Source organism: Camellia sinensis, chromosome 2, assembly GCF_055761805.1.
Source record: "Camellia sinensis isolate YWXY chromosome 2, ASM5576180v1, whole genome shotgun sequence".
Taxonomy (NCBI): Eukaryota; Viridiplantae; Streptophyta; class Magnoliopsida; order Ericales; family Theaceae; genus Camellia; species Camellia sinensis.
In genome coordinates, this window is record NC_138962.1 from 156,912,369 (window position 1) to 156,933,796 (window position 21,428).

General features: G+C 37.6%; 1 protein-coding gene and 1 long non-coding RNA gene across 5 annotated transcripts in view; both read left to right on the forward strand.

Annotated features, from left to right (window-relative positions):
- Positions 1-410: 410 nt before the first annotated feature.
- LOC114324132 (protein SEMI-ROLLED LEAF 2) overlaps positions 411-21,428 on the forward strand; it is a 59,707-nt gene continuing 38,689 nt past the window's right edge. The window contains exons 1-2 of one of the 3 annotated variants that reach the window (XM_082915957.1): positions 411-1,015; positions 4,782-4,856. In XM_082915957.1, the coding sequence (XP_082772083.1) occupies positions 881-1,015; positions 4,782-4,856 (210 nt within the window). In that variant the 5' untranslated portion in view covers positions 411-880. The remainder of the gene's footprint in view (positions 1,016-4,781; positions 4,857-21,428) is intronic. The other 2 variants (XM_082915956.1, XM_082915958.1) reach the window with 2 other exon arrangements.
- LOC145820412 (uncharacterized) lies at positions 7,556-9,198 on the forward strand. 2 transcript variants are annotated; one of them, XR_014361901.1, is made up of 2 exons: positions 7,556-7,680; positions 7,711-9,198. It is a non-coding gene; the product is annotated as an uncharacterized LOC145820412 (long non-coding RNA). The 2 variants fall into 2 exon arrangements; XR_014361902.1 differs by having other exon boundaries at positions 7,569-7,638.

Sequence of the window (21,428 nt, forward strand, 5' to 3'; positions counted from 1 at the left end):
CCAACTGCCACCACCACCCGCCACCACCACCACCACCCACCTGTCACCATTACCAGCTATCCACCGCCCACTGTCACCACTTTCCACCACCGTCGTCCGCCGCCACTTGACATTTCTCACTCTTTTTTATATTTTTAAAATTTTTTAAACAATTTGTCAATTACCAAACGCGTTTGTAGTTTATGTTTTTTTAAAAACAAACAAAAAATAAACAAAAGCCAGTTTATAAAATTTTTGTAAATATAAACTGAAAACGTAAACGTTACCAAACACACATAATTTAGGGGCAAAGTGATAGAATTACACTAATTTGAAGGGGGTGAAGTGAATTTTTTTTAATTTTTTCAAAAAAAGGGGTGCAGTTGTCCGTAATCATGAGAACGGTATAGGCGGGACAGAGTGTACAAATATAAGTTCAAAGAGGCTTCACATTTTCTCATTTCCTCTCTCTCTCTCTCTCTCTCTCTCTTCTCCTTCTCTCTCTCTCTGCCGTTGGAGGATGTCGGAGATCCGGTGCTCTCGCGCTTAAAGTTTTCTCTGCATTTCCACCTCCGATCTTCCTCTCTCAGGCCCCAAATCCCCTGAGCTAGCTCTACTTTTCCCCAAAATACTTTCTTTCATTTCCAAATCCTCTCAATTCCCATTCCCAAACCCAGATTTCAAATCCAATCAAATTCTCAATTTTTTTCTCCTTCTTCAATTCCCTTATTAACCCTTTTTTCTTTTAAAGCTCTTTGTCTTTGTTCTGCAATTTCACAGCATTTTTTTTTGGGTGGGTTTGGTTATACAATCAGGGAAGAGGCAGACGAAGAGAGAATTTTGAGGGGGAATTTTTAACTTTTTATTTTTTAATATTTATTTTTCTGCCAGGATTTATAAAATGGGTGTGATTTCGCAAGGTATAATGCCGGTTTGCGATAACCTATGTTTCCTTTGTCCTTCAATTCGTACTAGGTCGCGACATCCTATTAAGCGGTACAAGAAGTTGCTGGCCGATATCTTTCCTCGGTCTCCGGTTAGCTTTTTGTTTAAATTCTCGATATTTTTATTTTATTTAAGAAGGTGTTTGTGTTCATTTGCTAAATTATGAATTGGTGGTGCACTGTGAGCTATCAGTCATCATAATGTGTTTTGCTTTGAATGGGAATTGACATTTACTTTACTTTGTTTTATCGATATAACCCCAAAATGATTTTGAATGTTGTACATTCTAGTGGAATAGATTGTGTAATTAGTTACTAATCCTTTTGGACTATTTTAGTTCTCACCTTGAACATTTTTTCTCTATAATTTGTTTTCAGTATGCCCGGATTGTCATAATGAGGCAAGTTAATTGTTTGGTTTTTTTTTTATTCCACATTTCTTACTCCAACAACAATTAAAATTAGTGTGCAAAATGTCAAATTTATATAGACACCTGTTAAAAGCAGAGTTGCTTTGTTTAGTTAGTTCTACTTTTGATAGCTTAATGTGAATGATAGTTGTAGGCTTGTAGCATAGGATGACAATTTCATGAGTTGTATTTGTATTCTTAGGTAGAAACCTAAACTTATGTCGTGAGGAAGCACATTGACAAATCTAGAAGCCTTTCGGAGCTTATTTTTGGTCGGCCAACATTTATATGGTTGACCAATTAGAAGTCCCGAGATCCAGTCCAGTAAGCTTGGTTCTACCTACCCAACGTTTGGTCGACCAACCTCGATCCGATTTCAAAAAGCTACATTAACTATCTGTTGGAGGTTCATCTGTTTTTACCTCATCACTCCCATTTAGGATTTTCTATTAAAAAAGGCCATTTGAGTGTCTAAACTATTGCTAGAAATCACCAAAAATAAAGATAACAAGATTACAATAAATATAAAATTTTGGTAACAAACAAATTAGGCCAAGACACGAAAATCTCTCTTCCTCTCTCTAAGGAGATTCAAGCCCTCTGCAATTGGCAAAACCCACAAACCAATGTAGTAGAAATTATCTTTTGGCTTGTTCCCTCTAGGATACAACAACCTGACTATTGTGTGGCTCGCACCAATTTTGTACATATGGTTGAGCCCGAAGTTCCACCAAATAAATACCCTTTTTCTTTGCCTAAAAACTCCCAAAATAATATTTTGGCAGTAAAATAGTAATGTAACAAGGACAAGTTTTTCCAGTACTCTCACACACTATCCTAAAGGATGAAAATGCAATATATATAAGGCTTTTAACCAACTCATCCTTTTTAATTGACTCACCCAACTTAATTGACTTATCCAACTGCCTCAAAAGATTTGATGGAAACTAGTTATTTTATTTATAAGGCAGCTTTACCTTCTTTATTCTTAGGCAGTTGGTTTTTTATAGACAAAAAACATTCTCCATGTGCTGGAGAAGTTTAACCCAACTTGGCTTCAAATAATTTTTCTAATTTTTTACTAGCTGCATTTATTACTTTTGTCCACTATTATTTATTGCATGCACACTTGTCAAGCCATCACTAAGAAAAATAATATATTTTATACGAAAGATCATTTTAACCTTAAAATTACACAACACTTCTCTAAAGGTTTAACCATCTTATGTGACTGAGTGAAGGCCTTCATTTCGTCAACACAAGTCTTGGAAGAGCTTGCTCCTTGGGAGTTGTGGAAGTTTTTTAATATACACCAATTTCTGTCACACTTACACTAGTCTCTTATAAAGATATTTTGGGCATAAGGGTTTTGGTATCCTTTTTCCAGTTCATTTTCTAGATTTGTGATAACCTAGTGAAGTGATAGGTTTGTGATTTAGAGGTTGAGGTTTTAGGTGAGCCTGTTGAAAATCTATTGTTGCATTTGTATGGTAGAGGTTGAGGGTGGAACTCTTGAAAATCCTCGAAGAAGTGTTTTAAAGGTTTTGGGTGAACCTATTGAAAACCTGATTTGATGTAGTGCCTGTTGAAAATCTATTGTTGCATTTGTATGGTAGAGGTTGAGGGTGGAACCTCTTGAAAATCCTTGAAGAAGTGTTTTAAAGGTTTTGGGTGAACCTATTGAATATCCGATTTGGTGTAGTGGACTGAAATCCACTAAGGGTCGCTGGTAATGGGTATGGATATAGGCAAGTAGTCAAACCACTATAAAAATTCTTTGTGTTCATCTCTTTACTTTTGCATATTTCATTTCTTGAATGTATATTTGATTTGAGATGATTGTGTTTTAAGGTCTGAATGTACTTAGTTTTGAATACTTATATGTCTTAATTGAATACCAAAGTTTTAATTTGATTGGATAAACGTATTTACCAAAGCAGCACATTAATTTATAGAATTGAATTGAAAAGATTCGAGTGGTGAAACTAAGAGTTGAACAAACTAAGCCACTCGACATAGGTTTAGTTGAAAGATTAAATTGTGAGATATAAAATCATAAGTGTATCTTAATTGTTGAAGGCTCAATTAAAGTTAATTTTAGTCAATTAGAGAAAAGAAATAGAACTCACGAGCAAATTTAAGAGTTGTCCTATTCTCTTCCATCCTTCTCTGGACACTTACACTTGAGAGAACTAATTTTTGGTGCTTTAGTTTTACTATCAAGTGTTTAAAAGGTTGAAGAGGAACTTGATCAGTGAAGTAGGAAAGTAGGTATCCAAAGCTGACCTTATCTTTTATTATGAATTAGGAAGTTCGTGGGTAACATTTCAATGATATGCATTTTTTTCATATCAAATGCTTTTTTCTCCCCTTCAAAACTTCATGTGCTGGACAATATACAGTGAGAAAGCAAAGATGGCAAAAGGTACAAGAAACATATATTAAAAAAACTCTACCACAGGTATACAAGACGAAAGCAACCCTTGACACTTAATTTGCTGATCAAGGAACTTTTTTGGCTGACAGTTCTATAGAAAGATGCATAGTATGTTATTTAGTATTGAGGGCTTATGTGAAAGACAGTTTCCTTAATTTTTTTTTTTAAAAAAAAAAAAAAGAAAAAAAGAAAAGAAAAGAAAGAAAGAAAAATGCATTCACAACATTCAGATCTTCACCTTCATACTCAACGGACTTCCATCTTTGATCAAGAGATGTAAACATAGCAATGTGAGCCACATAGCAACGGATGTGACTGAATTCATCATGTCTCAAAGTCCCTTTTTTCTTTGTGAAAATTTTAATCTGGTGAAGCAATCTCAGAGTCCCTTTTTCCCCCTATGTACTTAACAAAAGTAGTATACTTTGTTCTTATTATCACTACACTACATCAATTGTGCCCAACATTTTGTAGCATAGTTTCGACTAAGCGTATGAAAAATATAATTTGGTAATCTTGGATTCATTGGTCTATTTAAAAAAAAAAAAAATTCTTTCACTTTGTTTTTCAGTTGATTACTGATTCTCTCTTTATGAAGAAGCAATCCCATTATCAGTTCCATGTTTGTTTTTAAATGTAAGTTCATACTTAATGTCTTAGTTTTAGATAGTTTTATTATGATTTTTTTCCTCCTTAAAAGTAAACTTTTCATCTTACCCTGGGAACTGGATATTCACTGTATTAGATAGTTTTATTTTCATAAATTTTCCTCCTTTAATGGATATTCTTATCTTATACTTGAAACTGCATATTCAACATAATGGTGGATTTTTCTCAGTACTTAAATTACTTCATTTTGAGCATCATAACTACTAGGTCATATGTTGATTTAAACATTTAGTTATTATTTATTTATATATTCTAGAAACTTTATTTTTATGGTTTTCAAAAACGCATATTAAATTAATTTAGTTGCTCTATTATTGAATGTTCTCTCTTATATTTTGGCAGGAGGAGGAACCTAATGATCGAAAAATCAGTAAACTATGTGAATATGCTTCAAAAAATCCTCTCCGTATTCCTAAGGTATGAGCTTTTTCGTCTCATCTGATGTTTTGATACCGTAGATCTCTTGCTTGAAGTCATGTTTTACCGTAGAGCTTTTTCTATCATTTTTATTGTAGTTTTGTGCTATTTGAAAAAAATGGAGTCTAAACTCCATTCGGCTCTAGTTCGCCAAACAAATTAAGATCGTTCGGACTTTGGTAGCAGAGCATTTTAAGATTGTTTGGACTTCTAAGGTTGAACGTGACTAACTTAATCAATTTTGGCCCGTTCGGCCAACTAAAGTGGAACAAACTTGATTTGTTTGGGTGTGTCCGGCTGATCAAATAAAGTTCGTTTGGCCCTGGTTGGCTGAACAAAACTTGAAGGTAGAGAAAATAAAGTCCCAAAAGTGTCATTTTTATACTCCAATGGAATGGTTGGAGACTAGTTGCATTGGTGGGAGAGTAACAAAACCTGAACGTAGAAAAAATAAAGTCCCAAAAGTGTCATTTTTCATTCCAAAGGAATGGTTGGAGAGTTGTTGCAGTGGTGGGAGAGTAACAAAACTTGAACGTAGAAAAAATAAAGTCCCAAAAGCATCATTTTTCACTCCAATGGAATGGTTGGAGAGTTGTTGTGGTGGTGGGAGAGTGTGTGAGGGGTGGCAGAGGAGATAGAGAAGGGGCTAGGATGGTGGTTGGAGATGATGGTCGATGTTGGTTAGGGTTTAGAAGATTAGAAATGTAAAGAGAAGAAGAAGGTTAGGGATGAGGTTATTTTTGGAATTATAAGGGGTGTAAAGAGATGAAATAAATTTTTTAAATGTTTTTGAAATGAGTGTCAAAAGAAGAATGGTGTAAATAGAAGCTCCCAAGATTTACAATACCACAACTCCTCTGGTATCGTATATCTTGCCATTTTGGAGGATATGTTATCCATTTGTATATGATATCCAATATCAATTTTATTTTTATTTTTCTTTTTTGCAAACAAGGGATATGTAGCGAAAGGAAAGGAAAGGGACCCAACTCTAGGGAAACTTGGTGGTGGAGGGAAGAGGTCTATGTTACACGGACTCGGGTGCGGGTACGTATCTAGGGGTCGGGTACTTCAAAATTAAAAATTGAGAATACGTGGATATGGATCCAAACGAGGATACGAGTACGGGGATACGTTAAACATTTAATTTTTAAAATATATTTACTATATAAAGATAAGTTAAATAGTTATTTTTTAAATATATTTATTATTTTTATCTTATGTATTACTTTTATTGATAATTTTTTTGATTTATCTATATAATTTTTTTTTTTTACTTTTAATTGACATATATATTATAAATAACAAAAATATAATAAATAAGGAATAAATATTTTTTTTATAAATATTTTTATTTTAATACATATTAATTATTTAATTTATTTTTTAAATAATGTGTTTTTATTAATTTTTTTATTTTATTTTATATTATATATGTATTTTTTTTATTAATATGTATAAATATATAAAATACAAAATATGTGTTATAATATAAGTATTGTGTTATAATATAAGTATTATATATTATATATATTATAAGTATTAACTGGTTCGAGGCGAAAAGGACAGAGGCAGAGAGAGCGGAGGCGAGAAGGCGAGAAGGCGAGAGAGGCGATCTGGTCGAAGAGGCGATCAAGTGAGAGACGCGACTGGTTCGAAGGTCATCAACTGGTTCGACTGGTTCGAAGGTCATCGAAGTCGACTGCTGCGACTGGTTCAAAGGTCATCGAAGTCGACTGGTTTGAAGTCGCCGATCAGGATCCTCTTACCGACCAGGTTTCTTTCTCTTCTCCTTTACTCTTCGTCTTCTTTTCCATGTCGTATCCACTTCTTCCATGTCGTATCCCGTTCGTATCCCGTACCCGTACCTGTGTCGTGTCGTATCGACACGGGTACTTCGCCAAAACTGACGAGTCTGTGTAACGTAGGAAGAGGTTCAAGCAGTAGTGAATGCGAAAAAAGAGTGCTTTAAAAAGTAGTAGAACGATAGAATTGAGAAAAACCTTCAAAGCTATAGATTGGCTAATAAGGAGGTCAAGAAAGTAGTGAAAGAGGCGAAGTTGAAAGTTTATGATGACTTATACATTAGACTAGACAGTAAGGAGGGAGAGAAGAGGGTATACAAACTTGCTAAGATAAGGGAGAGGAAAACAAGAGATTTTAATCAAGTTAAGTGTACCAAGAGTGAGGATTCTAAGGTATTGGTAAAGGATGAAGAGATTAAGGAGAGATGGAAGAACTATTTTGAGAAACTGTTAAATGAGGAACATGGAGGTACATTAATAGGGGAGGAAATAGCCTGTAATAAGCAAAACTAAGACTATAGATTCTATCGTAGGATTAGGAACTTTAAAGTGGAGATTGCACTTAAGAAGATAAAATTAAATAAGGCTTTAGGACCCAATTAGATCCCTATTGAAGCTTGGAAGTGTTTGGGTAAGAAGGGAGTTGCTTGGTTGACTAGGTTGTTTAGCAAGATTTTGTTGACTAGGAACATGCTAGATGAATGGAGGAAGAGTATTTTAGTGCTAATCTGTAAGAATAAAGGAGATGTCCAGAATTGCAACAACTATAGAGGAATCAAGCTAACGTGTCATATAATGAAAGTGTAGGAGAGGGTGATGGAATGTCGATTACGAGATATGTAAGAATTTATGTATTATTGATTGATGTTTATTTGATATCTATTACAATGATTCATGATTCCTATATATAGAAGAGGGTGAGTGTGTAGTAGGTAAGGAGTAGGTGAAGTGGAGGTGGTAGTGGTGTAGTGGGTTAGGTTTAGTGGAGTAGGTGAGGTGGTAGTGGTGTAGTGGGTTAGGTTTAGTGGAGTAGGTTTAAGTGGGTGAAGGTTTAGTGGAGTAGGTGAGGTGGTAGTGGTGTAGTGGGTTAGGTTTAGTGGAGTAGGTTTAAGTGGGTGAAGTAGGTGGAGAGTAGGTGGATTTTAACAGCCCCCCGCAAACTCAAGGGGGATAGGAACTAACCAACTTGAGTTTGGAGAGAGTAACAAAACAAGAAAATACATAAAAATAAAAAAAGATAGGAGACACTGTATGGTCGTGTCAGACCATTGGTGAAGACACTGAAAGGTGGTGTCATAACGTTGTAGAGGACACTGTATGGGGGTGTCATAACGTTGTAGAGGACACTGTATGGTGGTGTCATAACGGTGTAGAGGACACTGGATGGCGGTGTCAGACCGATGTAGAAGACAGTTTATGGGGTCATGTCGGACCGTTGGAGCAGACACTGTTGTGACAGTTGTTGTGACAGTTTACGGAGTCTTGCTGGACCCTTGTAGAAACTAACCGGAATCAATGTCGGGACAGTTTACAGAGTCTTGTCGGACCCTTGTAGAAACTAACCGGAATCAATGTCGGGACAGTTTACAGAGGGGACATTTGCAACACGTGACATTGAAAATTGTATTCGAAAATGATGACATCTCCAACATGAAACGTCTTGGAAGCAGCCCAGGCCTTGTAATCAATATTCCCAATGATGGTTCAACCAGCGGAGTCCCCAACCTTGTACACTGCTGCCATTGAAACCTTCAAGCCAGCAAACATGGCTACCAACAACAGAGCCACAGCTCTACACCCCACACCCAAATCCATGGCTAAGAGAGAGAGAGCAAATCGGGAAAAAAAACAGCAGTGACGAGCAGAAAAGCAGCGCCAGAAACGCCAACGACGACGACGAGTAAGAGTACAACCACGGATATGTGAGAGGCAAGGTGAACGGCGATAGAGGCTAGACGATGATGCGGGTGCCGCCGCCGACATAGCGGAGGAGGGGTGTAAGAAAATGTTGAAGAAGTCAAGGTATGTGTAGAAAATAAGCGGAATAGGTTGAGGTCCGGCGGGCGGCCAAGGCGAGGTTGCCGCCCGCCGGTGAAGCGAGAAATACTAAGGTCTTAACCTTGCTCTGATACCATGTAAGAATTTATGTATTATTGATTGATGTTTATTTGATATCTATTACAATGATTCATGATTCCTATATATAGAAGAGGGTGAGTGTGTAGTAGGTAAGGAGTAGGTGAAGTGGAGGTGGTAGTGGTGTAGTGGGTTAGGTTTAGTGGAGTAGGTGAGGTGGTAGTGGTGTAGTGGGTTAGGTTTAGTGGAGTAGGTTTAAGTGGGTGAAGGTTTAGTGGAGTAGGTGAGGTGGTAGTGGTGTAGTGGGTTAGGTTTAGTGGAGTAGGTTTAAGTGGGTGAAGTAGGTGGAGAGTAGGTGGATTTTAACAAGATATAATAGAGGTGTCAGAAAATCAATTTGGGTTTATACCTGGTAGGTCAGCAATGGAAGCGATCTATCTTTTGAGGAGAGTAATAGAAAAGTATAGAGAAAAGAAAAGAGATATTCATATGGTGTTTATTGATCTTGAAGAAACATATGATAGAGTGTCTCGGGATATAATCTGGTAGGTGTTAGAGAAAAAATGGGTGACAAAAAGTTACATTGATGTGATTAGGGACATGTATGAAAGGGTGGTGACCACTATTAGATTGCTTACTGGAGAGTCAAATGAATTTTCAATTACTGTAGGGTTATTCCAAGGATCTACCTTAAGTTCTTATCTTTTTGCTTTAGTTATGGATAAGTTGACGAGAAATATTTACGATGATGTGTCATGGTGTATGCATTTTGCAGATGATATCGTGTTAGTGGATGAGACTAGAGAAGGAGTTAACACAAAGTTGGAGATTTAGAGAGAAATACATGAATCTAAAGGATTTCGGATAAGCAGAACTAAGACGACATACATGGAGTGTAAATTTAGTAAGAGCAATAATGAAAACAAAGGAGAAGTGAAGATTGTGAAGCAAGAACTATCTAAGAGTGAACATTTTCGTTATTTAGGGTCGATTATCATTACAGCGGGGGAGATTGATGCGGATGTGGTCCATAGAATTAAGGTGGGGTGGCTTAAGTGGCGAAGTGCGTTTGGAGTACTATGCGATAAATGAGTACCCACTAGACTAGAATGAAAGTTCTATAGAATGACTATTAGACGAGCGATATTATATGGGACGGAGTGTTGGGCAATCAAGAAACAACATGTAGATAAGATGAGTGTTGCTAAGATGGATGTGTGGCAAGACTAGAAAAGATAGAATTAAGAATGAGTATATTCGGGAATGGGTAGGAGTAGTATTGATCTACGTTACACGGATTCAAGTGTGGTATCGGGTGCGGGTGCGGGTGCGGGTGCGTTTCTGGGGGTCATAGATCCAAATGTGGATGAGTACGGGGATACGTTAAATAGTTATTTTAAAAATATATTTATTATATAAAGATGAGTTAAATAATTATTTTTTAAATATATTTATTATATGAAGGTGAGTTCAAAAAAGTTGACCCAACAATTTTTTTATAAATAGGATCAAACATATGGATAAGTCATAGAACAACCCATGTTATTGTTGAACAGAGTTTACAAATAGGCTGAAATATTTTATTTATTTATTTGGATCCAACCCATCAGGGTTTATTATGATACAAACCAGCTAATAGGCCTAAGCCTTTTATTTATTTTTTTGGGTCCAGCCCATTATGGTTTATAATATAAATTATTATGATACAAATCACTCAATAGGCCCAAGCTTTCTATTTAATTTTTTGGGTCCAGTCCATTAGGGTTTATAATATTAACTAGCCAATAGGCCTAAGCTTTTTATTTATTTATTTGGTCTAGCCCATTAGGGTTTGATACAAAACAAGCAGCAGCTAGTCAAACCTTCTCCTCTTCGCTTCTCTCTCAAATGCACAGCAGCACAAGATGGAGTCTGTCTCTTCTCTTCTCTCTCACATACACAGCACGATCGAGAAAGATATCGAGGGAGAGAAGGAGATTGTGATAGAGAGAGAAAAGAAGATTGAGAGAGAAAAGGAGATCGAGACAGAGAAGAAGATCGAAAGACACAGATCAAGATCTTGAACCCATACATCAATGTAAGTATCTCAACTTTGTTCCTTTTTGATTAGTTGTGTCTGAGAGAGAAGAGGCAAATTCGACATAGATCCCATACCCGCACCCATGTCGTGTCGTGTCGAAACGGGTACTTCGCCCCAAAGTGTCAAGTCCGTGTAACATAAGTACCGATAGAAGATAAGTTGTGAGAGAATAGATTGAGATGGTTTGGTCATATTCAACGGAGACCAACAGATGTAATAGTGAAGAGATGCGATGTAGTGATGGTGGATAGAAGTGTTAGGGGATGGGGTAGACCTAGATTAACGTTGGCTAGTGTAGTAAAGAGAGATATGAATTTACTTAATTTGACTAACGAAATGGCCTTTGATAGAGCCGCGTGGAGAAGAATGATTTATATAGCTGACCCCATTTGATGGGACTTAAGGCTTGGTTTGATTTGGTTTGGTAAGGGACATGTTGCGCCCAATAGATATCATCCCCAATCCCACTTTCTTTATATGGCTATCAAACAAAACCTATGGGAGACATATACATGTCTAGTACACCATTTGGCCATAATACATTTTACTCCCTTTCTTATGTAGCGCCCATGAGATACATATACATGTCCAGTACATCATTTGGCCATAATACAAAAGGCTATCAAAACTTACATACAATACACAATTGAAAAGTTCAGCCCACACTTTTCCTTAAAACTCAAGTATTAAGGAGAGGGAAACTGGAGCTTTATGACCAGTATAGATGGAGCAACTCCAGGTGATGTGGGACACATTCCAACACCCTCTTGGACCACAACATACAATAGCCGGACAAACGGCACATCAATCACAGGCTCAACCAAGCTCTGATATCAGATTGAAGAATATAATTGAATGGCTTAATCACAATGTATATATATATTGAATTGAGAATGTTACAATTTAGGAAGGTAGAATAACAATAAAATCAAATATAAGAAAACATGCCTAAAATCCTGTAATCACATAATATATGGGATTCACACAATATATGGGATTTCCATATTCCAACATACACTAAGAAGTTTTATGTACATCAAGTCTTGTTCTATGTACACAAAATCTATTCCACAACTTCACTTCCCATAACCTGAAAAGGCTAGCAAATATATGCTTGAGCAACATGCCCAGTGAATAACAAATTCCTCAGAGTAGGTTTGCTGTAGATGTGTCATCAATAGGACAAATATATAGAATACCAATAATACATAAAGCACGATGGTTGAATAGCATAATATTGTTCTCATCATATTAGTATTGAAGATCAGACGGGAACCCGGTGTCGTCCCGGACTCCTAAACATATAGGGTTTCCATTTACATGGTAGAATAGTCACTCAAGGTGAATGGGGAGATTTGTCTCATGTGTATAAGAGACTGATTGAGCTTGTAGTCCATTGGGGTTAAGGAATTCTACAGTGGATAGCATTAGCATATATTAGTTTTCCAAAATAGATTACAAATTGATTTACAATACTTGTTGATAGACATGGAGTTCTAAAGTGCATTGATCAAATAAATTGAGAAGATAACATATATCATTTGCAATTCAAAGAACGACATGGAGTTCTAAAGTGCATTTATCAAATAAATCATTGAGAAGATAACATATATCATTCGCAATTCAAAGAACTTATAAAACCAAGTGTAAATACTAAACTTGAGTGTTAGGTTACTCATCTTGCCTTCTTAATCCTTTTATTCCATCTTATGATCCTACATCAAGTAATGCACCATGCACTGTAATCACATTAAACAATAAAAGTAAGCATAACACAATTCCTACTTTATTATCTTAATTTGAATTTGTCAAATCTATTAAGTCAATGTTGATCCGTACGATGGCCTTTAGGTCCTCATTATAGGTAAATTGGTCCTCTTTCCACATAGTAGGTAAAGTGAAACATGATATAAAGTAAGCCAGTGCTAGAATAGAGCAGATTATTTTATTCTTCTCCAATATGGAGGTATATATAGCTATTCAAGGAAATACATTAAAGGAAAAGACTTACAATTAACTAATACAACTAATCTAATTAACAACTACTATAAATAAACTAAAAAGACAACTATTCCCTACCTGTACACATTTTATCACTCTCCCTCAAATTGGGGCATAGATAGGCATGCTGATAATCCCGTTAGTCAGTTTCTCCTTGATGAAGTGTCTATCCACTTCAACATGTTTAGTACGATCATGTTGAACCTGATTATGTGCAATACTAATAGCAGCCTTGTTGTCATAGTAAAGATTGATTGGTTTCTCAAGATTAAAACCCAATTCTCCCATCAAAGATCTTTAACCACAACAACTCACAAACATCGTGTGACATGGCCCTGTATTCTGCCTCAGCTCTTGACCTAGCCACAACTTTATATTTTTTACTACGCCATGTGACTAAGTTTCTTCCAACACATGTGAAGTATCTAGAAGTAGACTTTCGATCAGTAATTGACCCCGCCCAATCAGCATCTGTATATCCCTGAACATCTAGATGACCATGTTTAGAAAACATTAAACCCTTGCCAGGTGCGGATTTCAAATCCTTGAGGATCCGATGAACAACATCCATATGGGCTTCATTAGGTGAATGCATAAGCTAACTTACCACATTTACAGCATAAGCCAAATTGGGTCGTGTGCGAGATAAGTAAATCAATTTCCCAACTAACCTTTGGTACCTCTCTTTGTTAGCTGGAACTTGATCAGCACTATCATCCCCCAATCTGTGATTTTGCTCAATTGGAGTCTCAATAGGTTGGCAGGCTAGCATTCCAGTTCAGTCAATAGGTCCAAAACGTACTTTCTTTAAGATAGAAAAATACCCTGCTTAGATCGAGCAACTTCAATGCCCAAAAAATACCTTAGGGCACCAAGGTCCTTTATCTCAAACTCTTTTGCAAGATAATCTCGCAGCCTTCTTATTCCTTCTTCATCATTACCTGTAACTACCACATCATCAACATATACAATCAAAGTTGTAAGTTTACTTCTATCAAATTTGAGGAATAGAGTATGATCAGCTTGACTTTGTTTGAATCCATAATTCTTCATAGATTGACTGAACTTGCCGAACCATGCTCGTGGGGACTGTTTTAGCCCATATAAAGATTTGTTCAACTTACAAACCTTCCCAACATCAGAGGCCATAATCAACCCAGGAGGAAGGTCCATATATACTTCTTCCTCCAATTCCCCATGCAAAAAAGCATTCTTCACATCAAATTGCTGCAAGGGTCAATCTAGATTTTGTAACGCCCCCAAATTTGTAAACAATATATTAGATAAGATAAATATACCCATCACATGATCCTTCCTCGATCAACCAACTCCCTCAATTAGTATTTAATTTCATAGTAGTACACCAAAGTGTTCACATGTAATACATATTCAACCTCCTAAAAAGATGAATCCATAGCATGTGTAATTATATAAAAGTAAAAGAAATGAACAACAAAATAGATGCCTCGAGGCCACAAGTTCCAAGGCTTAAGCCTAGTTGCACAAAAAGGTTGTCAAACCCAAACATATTATGCCCTTGGCTTGCAAACAAAATCATACAAAAGGGAGAGCCTCTTGCTCTCAATACACTCCACAACTTCAACTAGGCGGGATCACCACATCTTTTTCTGCACAAATCCACTAGGGGTGAGCACAAAGCCCAGTAGAAATATTTTAACAAAGTATATATGTTTAAGCAATCTCATATACATGAATGCAATGCCATGCCATGTTCTAATGTCAAAGTTTTCCATTTCTTTCGAAATTCATGCAATATTTCATTCAAAGTTCATTTTCTTCATGAAAGTCAAATTTAGACAATGGGGTGGTAAATACAACTCAGGTAATCCCTAGGCTAATGTCTGCTAGTAGTTATAACAAGCACTACCAATTCCCTACTTAACCGGCTTCTAATCGAAAGGCACGTGGTACCTCCTCTGTGTGTGTTTTTGGTCTTTCACCCTGGACACTCAGGCTAACTTAAATAATACTAGTCACACCCCCTAACCAGACTTACCAAACGTATTTATTTCAAAACGTTTTCATTAATAACAGTTGTTTTCTCAAAACAATGAATTAATTTCTGAGTCAAGATCATAAGTGAACAATATACAAGATGATGCAAATGAATGAAATGAGAAATAATTACATATAAATATCTCCTTTGAACAATACCTCCATAACTCTCACATTTGTTCACATTAAGCTTTCATGGTTCAATAGTTCTCAAAATCATGGTAAGGCACGAATCCATGTGACATATGACATTTTCTCATATTCACAATCAACATCCATTTTCAATTTTTCCAAAATCCAAATATATATACACCACATATTACCACATTAGCTAGAGAAACCTGTTGAGTAGATTGATCTACCGGAGAAAGGACATAAGCTTGAGAGTTTGTAGAGGTGTGATGAGCCTGAGGTCCAAGATTGCTCCCTTTTTTTTTAGTTCCCTTCTTTTGAACAAACCACTTTGGATACCCATTCAATTTAAAACATGTTTCTCGCACATGATTGGTACCGTGACAGTAGGTGCACTTCCTATTGCTAGAATTTTTTGACCCAGAAAATACTGATGGAGACTGAGAATTACTAAAAGTCATGTCTGAGCCCATTAGCAGAGATCGAGGAGAAGCACCAGCCAACATAGTAGATCCATCATAAAATTTTCCAGCCATCATAGTAGTCTGATGAAGCTCTTCATGGCGTACAAGAGTGAAAGCATTACGGACATTGGGAAGAGGATCTTGAGCCAAGACTTGACTTTGAACCTGGTCCAAACTAGGATCAAGACCAGCCAAAAAATCATATAAACGATCCTCCTCAATCTCCTTTTCTGGGTGGCAGCATCTGTGGGACACTTCATTGCACTCGGATGAAGGTAGTCCAGTTCTCGCCAAATAAGTTGAAGAGCACCATAGTAATCAGCCACAGACTTACCATTCTGGCATGTCTCATGAGTCTGACATCAGAGTTCATACATGTGTGAAGGATCCTTGCCAACAAAATAGGATTGGGAAACCGCATCCTAAACATCATGAGCAGTAGGGAGATGAAGAAACACAACCCTAACGTTAGAGGTCATTGAATTAAGAAGCCAAGAATTAACCGTGGTATTATCGTCCAACCAAGTAGAGTAAGCAGCATCTGTTTCATCAAGTTTAGGTTTTTTTCCAGTTCAATACTGCATTTTTCCTCTTCCCGTCATATACATCTCCACACTCTGAGACCACGTGGAGTAATTTGAGCCATCCAATTTGTTTGGGGTGATTTGTATAGACATGTTGTCCTGCTGTACAGTCACAGTAGCCGGAGAAGGGGTAGCAACAGATTTTTCGTAGCCCATGTTCAGAGTGAATGGGAAGAATAGCAGTAATTGGCAGAAAGATTGCATAGTAGTGGAGGTAAAGCAATTTCCAGCAACAGTGACAGCGACAAACTTTTCAGACTAGATCGGAGTTGGTTGGGTAATATGTTAGGGTAAAAATCGCTGGAGAAAAAAATGGAGGAAAAGTTTTAGGACCAAAGCTTTGATACCAAGCTTTGATACCATGCTATATAAGGCAATACAGGACAGGAAAAGATTTACAATTAACTAATACAACGAATCTAATTAACAGCTACTATAAATAAACTAAAAGATGACTATTCCCTATCTGTACACATTTGAACAGCTAGGAATGCTTGTAAGATGATAGAATATTGAAATTTAGGGTTTAGCGACAACGGCCAACCTGACATCGGTACACTGTTTTGGTCATAACCCTCTGAATACTTTGAGATTTGTCGTGAGACCAATTCCATTGAAAATTAGACGTCTTAATCTTCAAAACTGTAGTTTGTGGGTTCACTATGGAGTTAATATGGAGTAATGAAATTTCAAAATTGAACCAACTGTTCAGGAAAACAGAATTGCAGATAGCCTTTTTGGGTTCACTTTGGACCAATATCTGTATCTGCTGGGAAATATCCAGACTGCAAGGCCTATACCATCATAATGCCCTATTTACACCTAAAAAATATCCAGACTGCAAGGCCTATACCATCATAATGCCCTATTTACACCTAAAAAATATTAAGTACTCCCAATTTCTCAGTACACTCTGTACAATTATTAGAGTTTTATGTTACTCTCAGTACACTCTATATTTTTTTCCAAATTACCCTTCAAGGTACACCCAAATAAGAACATAGTCACCATGTTTGGACTTACAATGCCAAACAATATTATTTGGTTCGGACTTTCAGATCCGAACATGTTGACCCGAACAACAATGACGTTAAACATGCTGAATATTTGTTTTTACGTAAAAAAAAAAACACAAAAATCAAGAATTGTACTTTGATATTTATGCGAATACTTACCTCCTTTTTGATGGGTTGCTTCAAAAAACAACTTTCATTATTATTCTTATCTATTGTTTGATTTTGTTCAAACTTTGTTCTATTCACAAGGATAAGAAACAATGATGTTGATGATAATGGTGAGTTTTGGTGGGGGTGTGGTTTGGAGTTTTGGAGTGAGGAAGAATATGAAGAGAAAACAATTGAAAGTTGAGGAAGAAGATGGAGAATATGTATATGTGATTAGGGTATACCATGGGGAAAAAATAATAATTTATTTTAGGATTTAATGTGTTGTCCTTATTAGTAAATTTACTTTAGGGTATAATAGGAATTACAATTTCAAAATTTGAGTTGGGTGTACTTAATGGCTTTTTTGGTGTAAATAGAATCCCCCATGAGCTGAGTTTCCAATGAGACAAACGGGCCATGATTTCGGATTTTCTGGTGGGAGTTATGGTCATTTTCCTACAACGTGTCTAAGCTGCCCGCATTATCGAAGTTGAACCCAAAACAAGTAAACATGCTCAAGTCCTATTCTATGGTGTCAAAATAAATATGAAACCCACATTAACAAGTCTCAATGGTCTTAATACACATCAGTACTCAACTTAACTTGGTGGTCAATATCCAATTTAATAAGGGAAATTTAGATCTCAAATTCATCAATTCTACCTAACTCACATCAATTTCAATTTACTTCAATTCATTGATCAAATGTTGTTAAAATTGATGTATAAAGAAATAGAGAATTGTATTATTGATTGATCTATGTTGTGTTTACAATGAGTCCTATATATAGAAGATTAAAGGAGGTAGGTATGTAGTAGGTGGAGTAGTAGGTGAAGTGGGTGGAGTAGGTGTAGTGGTAGGTTTTGATACATTTTAACAGCCCCCGCAAACTCAAGGGGGATAGGAACTAACCAACTTGAGTTTGGAGAGACTAACAAAACAAGAAAATAGACGAATACATAAAATAAAAAAGGATAGGAGACATTGTATGGTCGTGTCAGACCGTTGTAGAAGACACTGGATGGTGGTGTCATAACGGTGTAGAGGACACTGTATGGTGGTGTCATAACGTTGTAGAGGACACTGTATGGGGGTGTCATAACGTTGTAGAGGACACTGTATGGTGGTGTCATAACGGTGTAGAGGACACTGGATGGCGGTGTCAGACTGATGTAGAAGACAGTTTATGGGGTCATGTCGGACCGTTGTAGCAGACAATGTTGTGACAGTTGTTGTGACAGTTTACAGAGTCTTGCTGGACCCTTGTAGAAACTAACCGGAATCAATGTCGGGACAGTTTACTGAGTCTTGTCGGACCCATGAAGGAGCTAACCGGAATCAATGTCGGGACAGTTTACAGAGTCTTGTCGGACCCATGAAGGAGCTAACCGGAATCAATGTCGGGACAGTTTACTGAGTCTTGTCGGACCCATGAAGGAGCTAACCGGAATCAATGTCGGGACAGTTTACAGAGTCTTGTCGGACCCCTAAAAAGTCGCACCCTCAAAAGGTGTGCCCAATCTTTCAAAAGGCGTGCCATCAAAAGGCGTGCCCTAATCCATAAAAAGGCGTGCCATCAAAAGGCGAGCCCAAGTCATAAAAAGATGTGCCGGACATGATGGCGAGGCGCGTCACCACATTGGCTTGCGCACCCGTTTTGTCGTCTGGCGTCAAGTGGCGCATGATGCGCGTGTCTGCCTTTTCGTCATGGTCTTTATAAACCGAAGCGGAGGCTGAGGCTGAGGCAGAAAACCTGCTAAAAAACTCTGAAAAAACTTCTTCGTTGTCTGAGAGAGAAACTCTGTAATACTCTGTAACAACTGTTGCCCAGAAAATGGCCTCTTCTTCCCGTAGTCTGCTCACCCTCTTTCCAGACCTTAACGAGTCAACAAGAGAGACAACTGGTGTGGCGGCCCGTGAACCTCAACCAAACACCTCTGGTTTTGCTCCGTTGAACTTTTCGATGCGGTCGGTGGAGCAAAAAATGGCAGTACAAACAGATATTGAAGCCAATCAGTATACATTGAAGTCATGTGTGGAAACCATGACTGCGGTCACAAACTTGTCGCACCGGCTGCAGAGTAGGACAAATGAGGTGCAACAGTTAAACGCCCAACTGGCTCTGCTCCAACGCATGTATAAGGATGCGCGAGCAGAGATAAGTGTGCTAAAGGCAGAAAACAAGGAGCTGAAGCGGAAGGCCACCGTGATGTTTCGATTTGGAGGTCCGTCATATGCTGCAGTGGAGGAGCAGGGTGGAGTGATCGTGCCCAGTGGAGTGGGAAACACGGAGGCAACACCGTTAAGGGCCGCCCAGGACGGAGGTAAGAAGAAGAAACCGGCGGCAGAGTAGAGAAGAAAAATCCCGCCTGTGGATGTGGTTGTTTGGTTTGTTGTGTTTTGTGTGGTCGTTGTTTTTTGTTTTTTTTTTTGTTTTTTTTTTGTGTGTAAAATTGTGATCGGGGTTGATCCCTGAGATGAATAAAATATGGGTTGTTGTGCAAATTTGTAAATTGTGTTGGTTTTTTTTTTTTTTTTAACATGGTGATGATGAATATAGAAGGATGAATAAAAAGAATAAAGGTGGGAGTAGGGAACAGGGCGAATCAAGAGCACCAATGAAAAAAAAATAAAGTTTGGGCGGCGGATGGTTTTTTTTTTTTTTTTTTTTTCCGTGAAAGAGCGCTTGTTGTTTTTTGTTTTTTTTTTTTTTGTTGTGTATCCAGAAGTTGCAGATGTACATATGAATTATCTAATGGCTTTTATAATAAAAAATAAAGTTTGGTTTTAAAGTAAGGGAAATAGTAAAGTGGGGCTAGTGGAAAAAAAAAAAGGGACAAGAGAGAGAGAGTTTTTGTGATAAAATAAAAAAAGAAAGTTCGGTGGTGTGGATCTATGCAGACCTACTTACTGTGGGCGGTGGATTGGGTAGCTATAATAAAAGAAAGTTGAGTGGGGTTGGTAGGTGATAAAAAAAAGAAAAGCTGGGTCTGGTTGTGAGTTCTGTGTGCACTCCTACCACAGAAACCGTGCATATGGAGCTCTTGAGCTTTTCTCCCTGTAAAGTCTCCCTCAATGCAAAGAGTGCATCCTTGAGTAGATCTTCCCGTGTAGAGCTTATGAAGCTTTCAAACCTGCGTTCCAAGTATGTCTTAGCTGCTTGTGAGTGGGACCCAATGGCAAAAGCTTGGTATTCGAAATAGTTTCCACTTGGGCAATTGTAGTAGAGGTGAGCCCCAGATTCATCCAAGCCAGCGACCAGCAAACCAACCCCATACGGCCGTTTCCATGAGCGCTGGGTACAAACCTGGGCTTTGTCAGCGAGCTGAACGACGAGGCGGCCAACGGGGAGAGGAGACTCGTAAGTGTAGCTGTAATTGATGCACTCGGATCGCATATACCGGGACAGAACACGGCTGTCGGCGTCGTTTGAGTGGCAAGTAGTGGGTTCGGCCAAGTAGAGATCGTATGGGAGGTCGTGTTTGGGGGTCTTGGTTTGAAGGATGAGGCTCGGAGAGGAAGCTCGGGAGAGGTGCATTTTTGTGAACATGGGTTCGGTGGTTATGGTGCGCCAGAGCTAGCAGACGCAGCGGACTAGGTTGAGGTCCGGCGGGCAGCTAAGGTGAGGTTGCCGCCCGCCGGGGAAGCGAAAATATTTGGTTCTAAACCTGCTCTGATACCATGTTAAAATTGATGTATAAAGAAATAGAGAATTGTATTATTGATTGATCTATGTTGTGTTTACAATGAGTCCTATATATAGAAGATTAAAGGAGGTAGGTATGTAGTAGGTGGAGTAGTAGGTGGCTATGAAGTATATGCCAAGTAGAGAAGATTTGTGGAAAAGAAATGTAAGAAAAGGACTTGCAAAGTTTGAAGTCTGTTTGATAGCATTTTCCCTTTGATGGTTATTTATGTTGGAGATAAGATTATATTATTAAAGATATTAGAAGATATGGAAGATATCAGAATATATGGAGAGCCCTTTATTTGCACTTATCAAGATTGTTTGTATCTTTTACTTATTTCATTTCCTTAACTGAAGGGATTTGATTGTATTTCCCACTCTATATATATGGTGTATCATGTAAACAAGAGTATCAAGTTAAGTGAATGAAAATGTAGCCCATAGGGCTTTGTGTGTGTGGTGGACATAGGCCAAGATTGGTTGAACCATGTTAAACCTTTGTATTCTTTCTGTAATGCTCACAAATGATTTAATTTAAGTCATTACTTAAAACATGGTTA